This window comes from Bactrocera oleae, chromosome 5 (assembly GCF_042242935.1).
Source record: "Bactrocera oleae isolate idBacOlea1 chromosome 5, idBacOlea1, whole genome shotgun sequence".
NCBI classification, from domain to species: domain Eukaryota; kingdom Metazoa; phylum Arthropoda; class Insecta; order Diptera; family Tephritidae; genus Bactrocera; species Bactrocera oleae.
Window position 1 is genome coordinate 72,191,776 of NC_091539.1, and position 15,140 is coordinate 72,206,915.

Here is a 15,140-nt window from a genome sequence, read left to right on the forward strand (position 1 = left end):
ATGGTCAATTGAAGGTATGCTCACACAAAAATAGGCCAAAACATAACCGTTGACAAGGGAATTTGTTTTTCAAACAAAAGCGTGCTTCGATAATCGCACTGCTTAGCTTTGGACTTTTAGCACTCCACATTAAGCCTACGATTATTCGGTTATCACACAGAGCTTCAGGTACCTTTAAGAAAAGGGTGTATGAAACTGACAAGTTACACTTCCTCCTTCTTTATAAAATGATTAATTCGGGTTTCTATCCATCTACTATGTAGCTAAAAACTAGTAGACACGTTAAATTCGGCAGAACCTACAAAAACTAAATCTGAAAAGGTAATCGGCTAACGGTTTGCCATATAACATTAAAAATAATTTCATTGAATACAATAGCTAAAATTGGTGAATGTGGTTATGAAAATAAAAACTCACCTGGCAATGAAATGATCAATCCAAGCCCCAGCAGTAACCAGCTGACAGCGGTGAGAGTAATGGTTGCAGTTTGGTGACTACTTGCTTTTAGAAAACTCATTGTGGCCAAAATCAAATTCATTTTCAAATTCAATTTCCACAATTTCATGAAATTTTAAATTCTTTATGTTATTATTTTGTGTGGGTAACTGTTCACAATGGTGTTGGTAGCTTTCGAAAGCTGCAAGCTCAGCTCTTTATTGTACAGAGATTTGGTAAATAGTTGTTAATTTGCCCCTTTCTTATAATCTAAATCTATTCAGAACAATCGCTTAATTTATGTTCCGTATACGACTCGGCACACATAGTCTGTTTATGAGCTGCATTATGTGGTTTGTTATTTTGAGAACGAGATATTGGTCGTGAAGATGTCCGGCAGCGTTTATTATTCACCTAAAACCTCTAGTAAATAGTACTTTTTAGAAAGTATTGAAGTGATGACTTTGAGTGTAGACTCAGCTGTTTTACTTAACAGAGGTTTCTTCTGGAATTTCCATCCAATAATGTTAACTTTGTCCCCCAACAATTACAGATGGCTTTTAGAAAACCATTTATTCCATATTATTTCGAACTATTTGGATGTTATGGGCTTCTACTGTCGGCACTTAAAATCCTCAGACATCAAGCACAATTTTTTACACACTTGTTTTGGCATTTTAAGTGTGAGCAGCAGTGGAAGAAATGTTTGTAGCTTAATATTACAACGTGCAATTATTGTTGTTGTTGATTGTGTTATTGATGTTGCAGTTGCTCTGTTTGGGTTGTGTTGTTGTTGCTGCGTTTGTCGTTATTGCACTTAAACGTCGGTTGAAGTGTTTTCGTCTGTTTTTCCTCAATTGCTTGCTCCTCGTATACGGTCCTTCGCACTCCTCTTCCGCCTTTTTGTAACCTTTTTCCGCTGTTTTGACTGTTCACCACTTCGGTTCCGCACTTTTAAACTCTCTTTTCCTTGGCATTTACCTCGCTTAACAGTGTTTGTGGTTTTTCTGCTGTTTTGATTTTTCGTGCCAATAAACTTCGTAGTGTTGCCGGCTTTTAGGTGCGCTGTGGTTTAGCTGTTGCTTCCTCTGCTATCACCTTTCACTTCCCCTGTCGCTTTTAAATGCAGACAACTCACTTACTTCCTGAGAGCAACGAACACATTCTTGTTCTGCATTATTATTGTTGTATTTGTTAGCTGTGCGTGCATGTGTTACTGTGTAGTGACTTTATGTGGGAGAACGATCCGCCGTACGTTATTCACGAACGTAGCTGGGCGACCGAGAAAAACACGTTTCGCTAAGTATGGAAAACTGTTCGGCACCTTGGCGCTGAACTCGTGGTTGCTCACTGTGGCAATTGCACATTTTGTCTAGATTTTTACTGTTAATTGAACATTTCGGTTACTATTGTGATATAAAACATGAACTCTCTGATCCTTATGATTTGTTTTCTCTTAGTTTCTTTGCATCACTTCAATACACACTGACACGCAAGAAACCTGTAAAGAAGAAAAAGTTCAATAGTTTATTAGTATATATTATTTTTTATCATTTTGCTTTTTAATTTTCGTGTCTAAATAACAACACATAAATACAACATAGCCAATGAGAGAAAATTATTAATTCCTAGAATTACACTCCGAAATTATTTCAAAATCGGAAAGAAAAATTGTTGTTCGAAAGTGTGAGCTTAAAATATCAATATATTATATGTATTCCATATTGATTTCAAACCTAAATATTTACATTTGTTCTACCTATATGAATCCAAAGCTTCAGTATATTTACAGAAATACTACTCTCCGCATTTGTATATGTTTTGCTGTTGCGAGCTTTTCAACTTATGAGGTGAATTTTTAGTTTTAAACCACTCTACAATTAGTATGAATCGGAAGCTCAAATTATCGGTATTCTGCTTTTTAACTAAAACTTGATAAACTACGAGTTGCCAATTATCAGACTTTGGTTAAAGATAACGGAGCTGGTCTTTTTGACAGCTGTTACTTGATTTACACTCAGCTTGGTTTGCCATTTTATAATTAACAGACGCCGCTGCGCGTACCAATTGGACTTGTGCCCATCTACTTTATGGAAGATTTTGCGGAAGGATCTTAGTTTGCGGGCTTACAAAATGCAACTCTTGCAAGAATTGAAGCCGAACGACCATCAAACACCTCGCATGTTCAGTGAGTGGACCCAAAACCAAATGGTCACCGATTCCAAATCAAAACAAAAAAATTTTGTTCAGCGATCAAGTTCAATTTTGGTTGAATGCGTACGTAAATAAACAAAACTGTTGGAGAGATGATAGTCCACAAGTAATTGCTGAGACTCCGTTCCATCCTCAAAAAGTCAGTGTTTGGTGTTCTATGGGCAGAGGAAATTATTGTGGTTCACATTTCTTCAAAAATGATGCCGGCCAAAATGTATTAGTCCATAAACGACGCTATAGAGCCATTGAAACCTTTTCCGTGCCTGAATTGAAGGATGGGAAATTCATGCCCGAAATCATTTTTGAAACCCTTTTCTTTATAATAAATAAATTTATATAATAAAATAGAAGGACTGTAGTAGATTCGAATATGCTTGTTGGTATGAGCGTTATTATAGAAATATTAGAACACTTTCGCTTCGTTTTATTTATATTTGGATATTTTGATATAAAGAGTAGCATACCCCTCAATATATATTAATTAGACTAGCGTTAATATATAGTTTGAAGTCGGTTAAAAAAATTAGGTGAATTTTAATTTTTCTCAAAAAATATTTATTTATTCATCGATTTCTATTTTGTTTTATAAACTTGTGCCATTGATTTTCCAATCCTCGAAGCAGCTCTGATATGTACTTCTTGGTATGCCCTTGAGCTCTCTCCCTGACTTTTTTTGCCTTGGCTCTCCCACTGAAAGAGGGACGATTGGACTTTGGTTTCGATGTCATAACCATATATCCATGATTCGATCCTTTTAAGCAAATCTGAATCGCGGTTGACTTTTATAACAATTCCTCATGCCAATATTTTTTTAGTAAAAATTCAGCAATATTGCAACGAACCTCGCTGCCCCACTCTTCATGCCCAAAATTTCCAAAAAAAAAATTGTAAGGCATGAGCCAACTGATATGCCGACATCTTCAGAAACTTTTCTAATAGTGATTTGACGATTCTCCACAACAAATTTTCTTCACTTTCTCAATATTTTTATCTTAACAAACACAATAAATATGCTATGTCATATAGTTGAAATTGTGAACGTACCATATGTTAGAGACGAGTGTATCAACATAAAAAAATAAAAAAAAATAAATCGATAATAAAATATAGGTAGCCTGCGAAATTTCAAAATTCTGCTTATTTTATGAACAGACCTCGTATATCCTGCTTCGCTGACATCGCAAACACCTATTTCTCGCATTTAAGAAATGGAAAATGTATTCGTTTCAAAAGCGAAAGAAGAAAATGGTTCATATCAACGCGCCAACTTCCCACGGCAAATAAATGTTTTATCAATAGTAAAACAAACAATTTTCTTCAGCCTCAAGCAATTTATCATATTTGGTGTAGCACTTGAGTATGCGGTTGAAACAAATACTGTGGAAGTCTTGGACAAGTGAGCGGAGAGGGCGACTAATAATTTTTTTGTTCTAAGTTGTACAATAAATAACACGAGCCATCAAAGTAGACCCAATATTTCCTTTACTGCCTGTCAAGAAAATGTGCAGACGCAGCGTTATGAAAAAGTGGTCCTTCTGTCCTTCTGTTAGGAGCGTGATAAGAAATTATGCCACTTGAATGGCTACCCGTAATTTAAAAATGGTTGGGTTAATAGATATTAATGTATTTAGTTTTATTAAATTTTGGCTTACTTAGATATAGCACTGAGAAGATATTGGTAGTTAGGAAACTGCCAACATAAAAATTTTAGAAATCAGCAAAATTCATATTTATTCCTGTGGAATATTTTCTGGTATTATCGTCTCTTTTTTAGCGATTATAATTTTAGCCTTGCATTCTTTCGTCTTCAATAATACTATGATGACGTTCCAAAAAATGCGGAGATTTGTTTTTTTACTGACAAACAAAGCTGTGCTTAGTCACAAGCGTCTAAGCTCATTTTTAAGAATAATTATGAAAGCGCATTGCAACCTGCTTATATTAAAACTTTTAAGTATTTGCCATTTGTAACTAAACTTGAATTGAAATGCGTAAAAGTGAAATCAGCAAAAATCAAAGTACCCATTTCTGCTATGCAAATGAGAGTGAAAACTAAAATGCTGGAGCAAAAATGCTAAACAGCAAAAGCTGTGAAAAATATAAGCACTGCAGCAATGTTGCAAGTGTGCGAAATGTATGCAAAATGCGATTTGCGGTGATTTATGTTGCAATATGGATCCCCGTCGTCTACTAAACTACAGTGCCCCTCCTTCCCGCTCAAATCCAACTATTATCCTCACTCAGCGGGCGGTTGTGACATTACAGAGCATCTGAGTGGAAAGGTTGTCCAAGAACCAAAAGTTAATCTCAAAATAAAAATGATGATTATAGCACACAAGCGTATCATGTGATTTTGCTGGGATTTGCTGGGATTGTTGGAGTTGTTGTTTGTTTGTTTTAGCTACCAAAATTTTTTCAATTGCTTGTACCACAAGAGCAAAGATGAAATGTATGTTGTAAAACTAGAAGCCATGTGATTTGTTGCTTATTAGTTATTTCAATTAGAGTAAGGCTGTTTGTGTTAATTATGCTGAGACTTCTTGCCGACTTTTTATGCAAAACAAGCAAGCTTAAGTTTTTCATATATATTAGAATACTTTTAAATACCTATATCAATGAACGGAAATCAACATGATCCACACAAATTCATTGTTCAATATCTTTATGTTATTAATTTAAAAAAATCGGCTTTTAGAATACATTTAAAATCAAAGAGAAATAAACTATTTTAGTAATATTGGGGCAAATGATTTTAGTCAGCAATATAAGAACTTTTTCTTGTCGGCCACATTGCCGATTGATATTTAATTCTCTTTTCTTTTTTTTGTTGCCGCTAGAAAGTTCGTTTTCTTTATACCGTCAATGCAACTAATTTTTAAGAACGTGACGGTATTGATTAGGCTCAGACAATGTAACATAGTGTAACAGGATATCCGGAAAGTTTTTCAAAGTTCAACAAAATATTTTCTCGAATTTTATTATACCAGTGGATGTATGAAATATATAGACTGATCATCTAATCGCTTCATTTTGAACAAACTGTTATACTTACTGCAACAAATTTCCGATGCTGTTAGTGTCAGACTTTTATTTTTAACGAAACTTTAATGACTTTCTGATACGTAATACTGTGTCTTTGCTGTTTAATAGTAACTTAGGTTTATATATTCACCAAATTCATAGAGTAATTAACATATCAAGGGCTATGCGGCAGACCAGCAGAAGGGATCATGATAACATAAGAAGGGTGCTACTGAGGCATGTGAGTAATTGACTTTATTTTCTAGACAGTATACATAAAAGAAGAAAAAAGAAGCTTCTTTATGAACGTGTGAATATTTACTCTGAATTCGGTTTTTGGGAAATGTTTTAAGAATCTCTGTGAAATCCCTTAAGTGAAAAATAAACCGCAAATTATGTTAATTCAGGCATTTACTCGCAGCGGTATTGGGGCAAGCTACTTCAACCGGCGAGGAAAGCGCGAAATTGCTTTGTTTCCCGGCAATCAAAAGTGGGGCATGAACTTTATTATTTGAACACTTGCATTACTCTAGCTCTATTTGCTTGTTGTGCCATCGTTGCGGCTGTGGCACCAATGCCACTCCCGTATAACGGTGAAGATAAAAGGAAACAATTCACCGAAATTGCAGAATTATTTCAAAATGCAACATAAATAACAGCGAAGTGCACCAATTGTTGCAGCAGAGACAACGCGAATTGTGGCACTAGAATAGTTAGTGCGACAAAATTCAGCAACAATAACAATAAAAGCTTCGGAAAAAGTGTCAAGAATAAAATGAACAATGCAGATGCCACACAAGCAAGTAGATGCCACAAAATGTGGCAAGTTGTGAGCTGTCAACAGTTCAGCGTGCCGCAGAAGCATTAGCATGGAAATGAGAAAAAGTGAAAAGCACAATAACAGCATTGTCAACGGTTGCAACAATGCCGCATTAGCATCCACATATTAACCGCGAATGAACAGTGACTTCCTCACTCTAAGCTCACATACTGTCTCTTTGCAGCAATTTAATTTTCGCACTTCGTTGCTGGATAATCTTTGGAAAATGAAATTTTTATGTGCCGCAGCTGTTACAGTTCGGTTGAAATTAGCCTTAATTTATAAATATATTTTATATATGTTTGAAAGCTGTAAGCTGAGTAAGTATTGATGCTGATCGTGATCTATTCAAAGTTTATGCGTTGGGTCGGCTTATGTTGCCGGTTTTTTGGGCTCTTTTGACTTTCTGCCTTTCGAAAATCCTGTTGTTGATGGATATCCTTTTTAACTTATGTGGCGCCATTTTGTGCAATGACCCTTTTCCAATCGAGTGGGTAGGGCAAACGAATTTGCCGGGTTGCACGCCTAACCCTATGACGGATACCCTGACCTATGAAGCTGATTCTGATCAGCCTATCGTTGTCACTCTTTTATGACTTTGCTGTGGTTGTAATAGCTGAAGGCGCACAAACTATTGCTGATGCATGAACTTCGAAAATAGTTCGTAACAACAGCAAAAATATTGGGCAGATATGTATGATTAATAAGTTAAGTAGCATTTGGGTAATAGTTAAAGGGTATTGAAAAATTGTAGCGAATTGATAGAAAAAAGGCATTTCAGAATCAATATTTTATTAATAAGTAACCTTGAATCAGCTCAGCTGCTAAGGAAAAGGCTGATTTAGAGCAAAAACTGCTTCGAGTCTGCCCAATCCTATTTTCAACTTCAATATTTCAGCCTTAATTCTACTATAAGTCGTATTGCATAAACACTGTTAATAAATTAAATGTTTTTATGGTGTCTATCAATTGCATCTCTGATACTTTGCCTCGAAGCATTAGAATCAATCATATATTTGAGTTATTGAGTCTGCTCTTTGGGTCACTATGGCTCACCGCATTTGAACGTATATATATACTTGTATATATATAGTCCCACAAATTATTCTATTGAACAAATGATGCACAAATATATGTTTATACATATATACATATAAATGATTAAAGGTATAGTTGGTTTGTATGAATCTGCTCGTTTTAAAGAGTCTTCAGCAAAGAAGGAAATCAAGCACAAAAAAAGTAAGACTTACTTGCTGCTTCTGCCAAATACACAACATAAATATTTAACACACATTTTCATAAATTGTAAGACTCGGGCTGACTACAGAAGTAAATAAGCTAGCGAAATTCTTGTGCTTTACATTAAGTCCATGGAAACCCACACATTCTTTTATAACTATGAACATTTCCACATTAAATTATTCGATTACACATAAGAGTTCATATAAAATGAGTGAACAAACATACACAAACAAAGCTAACCTCGTATGTGGCACGTCCCCCAAATGTATTGAAAAATGTCAAGGACGTAGGGAAATATTTTTTGTTGGCAGTAGATGGTATACAATGCAAGTGGTAGGCATATGGCGAGGCGCACCACAGCAGGAGATGCTGTTGCTGACATATAATTCGAGATTGGATGGAACATGGAGGCACCGGGGCAGAGGGCCTTTGGGCATCAATTGATGCAGTGCACATGTATGGTGTATGTGCGTCCATGTGCGTTTCGATGAACTGGCGTCTTGCGCAGTTGTTGTTGTTCAGTGGTACGCATTGCCGTGCGCTTGACTTGCCTTCTTTTATTCTTATTTTCCTGGAAATTTTTGCTCTTTTTGTATTTGGTTGGTTGTAGCTGCCGCAATGCCACACAACAACAAACTCTACGCATGTAATCGTACATCAAACATGAATTCACGCGACGAATGCGAGTTTGTTGCTACACTGGGGACACACAGTTTTGGGCCTGCCAAAAAAAGGTCAGTATGTGAATGTATGTATGTCAATGCTCTTTTCTGTGTGTGTGTGTGTGTGGAAAGTGAGCTTTTATTTTTAAGTCACTGCCAATGGTGTTTTAATGTTCATGTTGCTGATTTATTTTTTCCGCTGTTCTAATTGCAATCGCTGTGCTTGTTTTCGTTGCTGTTGTATATCACTGCTCACAAATCGCTGGTGGCGTCAATGCAGAAGCTGTGTCGCTTGTAGTTCGTTGTCTTCACTCCTCTTTCATTTGCAATGACATATTTGTTTTACTGCGGCGAAAAATTTGTAGTGTTGTCATTTCTTGTTGTTGTTTTTCTTTCTGTTTCGTTGCAGCTATGCTCCTACTCCAAACTTATTTTGGGGACTCGTGATTGCTTCATTCGCTTGTTTAGGCTTCTGTTTCTTCGGCGCATGCAAAAACCCCGCTCGTCAATCCACTTCGGAGGATAAATCACTATGAAAATTGTTGTTGTTGCTATGTTCCTTATGTTACGTTTACAACAATCTTCTTTCTGTCTTGGTTTGTTGAGTTGCAACCAAACTAAAGTGTCTTCAATTTGCATTTGAATTAAATTTGACGTTTCTGACAGCCAAATTCAAATCTTTTGCGGAAACAAATTTTTATTTTATAAAGTGTGTATATGGGGGCTAGGGTATTTTTTGACCCGATTTAATCCAGTTTTGGTATTACGACATATAATGACCAGAAATAGATGCTCTCTGAATTTAATTAAAAAACTCACAGATTATAAGACAGTATATAAGATATAAAGTTAAATGGAGTTGGAAAATTAATATATTAGGTATATGGGACTAAGGAATACACTGTTTTTAGATAGATATTTTTTCTGAATTTCTTTAAGACTTCTTCGAAGTTCGAAAATATTTATATCAGATATTTGGAAGCTAAAGGAAGTATTGATCCGATTTTACTCATCTACTGTCATCACAACAACATTCTCTCCGAATTTCAATAACAGACCTCACAGATTGACCTAAACGTTTGGTAAACAATTAGTTAACTAGTTATAGTCTGATTTTGACCATTTTTGGGCGAAATATGAAATACCTTGAGTGCACTGATAAGCCTGATAACTTTATTGATGTATGATTTATATACTGTAAAGTAAAGAAAGTATTTCATATTTATTAAAGAAAGTATCTCAGTTTTTAATCAAGTTATCACTTTCACAGACAGACATCCGTCACCTGATCATTTTTATATATACTCGTATATAATTCGATATCTATCTCGATTCGATTTAGATAATTCAAACAATCGTTAGGTGAGCAAAACTATTGTATTATAATCTATAGCAACATGTTGCGAGAGTTAAAAAAGGGCAAGTTGCTAAAGTGATAACGAATTAATTTATTCTCATTTTGTCAGATTTTTCCTAGTTATTCATATTATTCGTATGACTTAATTTGGATGTTAATGGAACTGTGATAAGTCTTTGGAACCAGGAAGTGAATGTGCAATGTGTTGGGTTGTGAGCGTGTTTCATTATTTATATATACATTTTTCAAATAGTCTAACTAACAGGTTACGTGCACCCATATGTGTAAGACGAACGAAACATTAGTTTAACCTTGCCACCTTTACTTTCCGCAGATAATATTTATTTTAAAGTTTGAATTTTCTAATGAAAACCCCTGTACACCTGTACCTAAAACGACCATTTGCTTACATTTGTATTCTAAATAGATGTCGCGCTTTAATGATCTACTCGTGAGCGAACCACTAAAACTGTATGGTTAATTAACTCGGAAATTTTCCTACATTCGGTTTTATATTATGGGAATGACGGCATGTGATGCGGTATATCAATGAGATTATTCCATTTCGACATCCCTAAAGTGTCACTTTTGCGTGTTTTTCAAATATTTATATGCGATTTTACAGATGTGTTTATACTTTTTGTAAAATTTCGTATATTTTCGGCGTTAAAATAATTTTAACTCTTACAAATACTTTTGGGTTGTGCTTCTGTGCAGAAGTGCGAAAAACAGTAAAACATTCCGTAATAAAATTTTAATTTAACAGCAGCTAATGCAATTGAAGGTAATTCGCATGTCTTAAAATAAACAAAAAATTAAAAAGCGTCTATTTAATGTGCCAAAAGAGTGCCATATTTTAATTTCTTGTTGCATGAAGGTAAAAAATGTTCGCATATAAGGTTTACTGAGTCTTATCATAAATAAATATTTTAGCAGACGATAGAAAACATTTTACAGTCATCTGCAAAATATCGAAATACTAAAAGAGGGTAAGCTAAGTGTCCTGTGGATTCTGATAATGCTAAGCATGTGAGTTTTCGTGCACAATCAGAATTCTAATAAAAATATTCGAAATATAATACATAGAGTTTACCAAGAGGACAGGACATCTTAAAAAATAAGAAAACTATTTGTAATTTTTTAAACCAGGAATAAAATATTTAAATTTTTAGAAAAGCGTTTGTTAGCTTCAGTTTATTTTAACTTTGGGAGTTTGTTTTCTCCCTGTGTTGCAACGTACTTAACTAAGCTTGAGGTTTTTGTGGCCTACCCTATACACAAATTAATCATAAACTGATTCAATACTTTTTGGTATCTATTTTGCAAAATATCTGTTCCAAACTATGCAGATAATAGGCAAAATATCTATATTTGAGTATTCTGTAACAACTACAATTTTATGTCGATTTTATGACATAAACATTAGACATTTGAATCACAAATTACTTAAACTTAAATTAAACATAAATTAAAATATAAAGAAAACTGAATATCTAGCAATAATTTTTTAACATTTATATCAACCTTTCGTCATTGCTAAAATGCATAAGACGGAAAAAGGAAAATGATTTTTGGCACTTGGACTGTGACATTTAATAATCTCCCACTTCGCTCTCTTAGCACACCTGGTGCTGTTTTAATTATGAATCCTTACGTCAAACGTCTCCAGATTCAAAGCAGACTTCTCACCTCGTGCACCAGTAATTATTGCTACTTCGCACTTTTGCACTTTTCGAAATGTTTCTCCGCCTTTCCAGCCAAGAAAAATTTATGAGCGTCTAGAAAGCAAAGTAATTCTAGGCTGTGCAAGGTTTAAAGCCAGGAAATAATTTAAAAAACTTTACAGTGACCGTCAAATAAGGGCGTGTGTATATGGCAGCTGTGAACTCAGTGAGGCATTGCGAGCATTGTCGTAATAACTCCTCGAGTGGAATGCCATTCACATTGTTGTTGCATGAATTGCTATTTGTTGTTGCTTGTGCTGTTTTTTTTTTACTTACAACCGTTTAAAGGATTTAAATAAACTTGTGCTCTCAAATATTACCATAATTAAAATAATTTCAAGGCGTAAACTCTTTAAATGTTAATATATTATTAAACAGCTGCCTTAAATGAGCCACATATATAACGTCTCTATCGAAATGAATTTTGACTCGCTTTTTGCATTTATCAATATATTACAGGCTCAATGGGACATGCCGCATTAAGTAAATATGAAAAGGAACGAAGTATTTATGCGCAATTACATACTTTCATATATCTACACACACACACACATAAACCTAAATGTGAACAGTTTAAGGATTGTTGCGTTAATTGCCATTTGCATTGTTTCAACTATGATTATATCACATCCTGACAAAAGGCGGTTGAGAAGCTTCTCACGGAGCTGCAGACGCAATCGATCTGCAAATAACTGTTAATACCACATGAGGCAAGTAATTGATTTTGCTTTTATTATGTTTCTTTACATTCCGTTAACAAAAGCAAAACGGGAAAGAAAATGAAGGCCAGAATCCCCTAAATTACCATATTATTCACACATGGAACTGAGATTTTCTTTTCAGCACATTCATGAAGATGTGTGTATGTTACTTCGCGCACATAAAATATAATACTATCGAATTAGAATTCACAAACGTTTTGTGGCCTTTCACTTGTTAAGCATTTGGCAATTTTTGGTCGGTTAAGTGGAAGAAAACAAAAGCAAATGACCATTAGATTACAAATATGACCAAACAATATTAATAATAAGTTGCCTTGGGTCGAATACATTGCTGTGATTTGATTGCATCAAATATTTACGCAATTTGAATAATTAATTGGTCAGTTAACGGATGACGAGATCCGTAAAATATATTGTTAAGTAAAAAGCTTCGAATCTATTGTATAAGCACATTGTGATCCGTCGACAGCGCTATTTGATATTACCAACGAAACGCAAGTGAAAGGTTTTCATCCACCTTGTAAAAAACTGGAACTTGTATCATTTAAGTTTTAAATAAAATGGATATCTTTGACTCGAAGAACTACTTCTTACTCACGCATTCTCTAATGAAAAGTTGAAAATATTTTTTTTTTAAATTGGTATTTAAAAACCTACTACTTCGATTAATTTATCTAACAATTTTAAAAAGGACCTAAATTATTCCTCCCTTGAAAAACTTTCGTTTAGTAGCTTTATCTAAAATTATACATTTTTATTTTATTTGTTATATTACTCAATTCCACAAATTTACACTCTTTCATAATAAATTGAAACCTTTATTATTTTTCATATGTTTACAAGCAATTTCGAAACAATTTCAAATCATTATAAACTATGTTAACTTGCGTGTATGTGACTTTATATTGCACTAACATCAGAATCCATATTCATTTTAAAGCAAGCGTTAACGAAGACTAGCTGCGGACCAATTGGAAATGTTTCATATTACCACTGAAAAGCACCTGGGCGTATGAGTAACTTCTTGAGCCATACGCTTGCACAATTAATGCAGGAAATTTAATTTTTTAAATTTATTTCTCAATTAAAGTGCGATGTGAAAAATACAACTGACACAATAAAGACAAGTATATCAAAGGGGAGAGATGAAAGCATGTCATCAAAAGCCATTCAGCTTGCGGCTTAGCACAGAAATGGAAAAGAAAGCCCAAAATAAATGCAACACAACGTAGCGAATGTTCCGGTAGCATCAGTACTCACGGAGGCGGTGAATCAGAAGCGGAAGGAAAAACATTCAAAAGCTACATAGCACATTGTTCCCACTTTCACGGCCACAAGTCCGATTGTTATGAGCAGCCGCAGAGGAAATAATGAACAAGTAAAGATTTGCGCCCGCACGTGCCGAAGAAACGCACACAAATAAAGCGAAAACGTATTTTTGGAAAAAAGCAATGTAACGGTAAAGCCCAAAGTGCAATCGCCGCCAAAGTAAATATTAAAATACAAATTCGCAAAAAATAAAAGCAAACACAATCTCACAAAGAACCAAAAATAATAATCAGGAAGTAGAATCTCTAAAGTGCCTCACTTGCCACAAATTGGTTGCAGCCAGTGAAATAAAATGTAAGCACATTTACATTTTTAATAAGCACTAAATACTTCAGAACTAATGACTTTTGGTGCGTACATTTCGAAATTTATGGTAACGGTGATTTCGCTGTTCTCCCAGAGGCATGCTGCGGATTCTTGTTCTGTTTTCACTATCACAACGGATATTGCTGATGATGACGCTGATTGGGTGACGGAAACCGTGAGCTGAGGCGCGGAAAGCACGAACGGTTGTTTAGGGACGCGCCTGGCTGTTTAATTAAAATTTATGCGCCCCCGCGGCTTGGAATTTTATCTCTAGAAGAAGCACGCTAGAAACACGCAATTTTAATAACTGCACTAACACACACACAAGCACGTTGGCTTCACTGAACACTGAGCGGTATGCCAGATATATGCATATATATCTCGGGCGCTATTTTGGCCCGATTTTTTACCTCCTCCACTTATCGCTTACTTGCACTTAGTCACCACTTTTCAATCACTTCCCTTCGAGATTTCACTTATTTTTTACCGCATTTCTGACAACGAGTCCGGCGGTGGTCAATTGGCAGCTACCAAGCGTTTATTGCCCTGATGAAGCGCACTTTCATTAGCTTTTACTATTTACTACAAATAATAATGATTTATTTAAATCTTTCTTACTTCTATATATATTCTTTTCATTTCCAATTTAAACCCATATCAAACGACCGAGTAAGAAGTCAAAGCCAAAGCATATCCGAAAGCGTAAAGCAATTAACTTGCAGAAATCGCCCAGCACCACAATTGATCATCTCTAGCGAAGATGCCTGAAAATCACATCTCACTCAATTTACATAGAATTTCAATATTAAAAGAACGGGAATTTAAGCTTGAACACACTTCACACTTGGGCACGGGCCACCAGAACGTCTCTCAACCGCGCAACACTTGGCAGCACAAATTTATATTTGTGGGACTTTACTCTGCCTTCTGCTTTAATTCTTTAATATCTTCTTCTATTTCCACATTGCTCGTTGCTGCCGACAAGTAGCGAACCGTCTCGTTCAAGCCCACGTTCTAAACTGAACTGAATCTTCGCTGCGACTGAGGTAAAAAGCCAAGTGCCAGCCGAGTTGCCGAGTGGTGAGCTGAGACGGAAGGCGCAGATGCGAACATCGCGGATATAGAGGCTGTGCTTGAAAGCAGCGCTGCTGATGTTTCCGTACTTTGTTGGTGCCAGTGCTGCTATTGCTGCATCCTTGAGCACAGCATTGGTGTCCACGTGGTCCCTCTCGCTGCCAGCGACGCTGCTGCCGTAGCATTTGCCGGGGCTGTCGATTCGGCGTTCTGTGTTTGTGCTCTGCTTCGCTG

At 35.5% G+C, this 15,140-nt stretch overlaps 1 protein-coding gene across 2 annotated transcripts in view; it reads right to left on the bottom strand.

Moving 5' to 3' along the window:
• The window catches only part of nAChRalpha7 (nicotinic Acetylcholine Receptor alpha7), an 80,097-nt gene extending 65,241 nt beyond the window's left edge, over positions 1-14,856 (bottom strand). For both annotated transcript variants that reach the window (XM_036365325.2, XM_014246825.3), the window contains exons 1-2: positions 13,885-14,856; positions 418-1,936 (exon numbers count right to left, since the gene is read on the bottom strand). In XM_036365325.2, the coding sequence (XP_036221218.1) occupies positions 418-565 (148 nt within the window). In that variant the 5' untranslated portion in view covers positions 566-1,936; positions 13,885-14,856. The remainder of the gene's footprint in view (positions 1-417; positions 1,937-13,884) is intronic.
• Between the last annotated feature and the right edge of the window lie 284 nt (positions 14,857-15,140).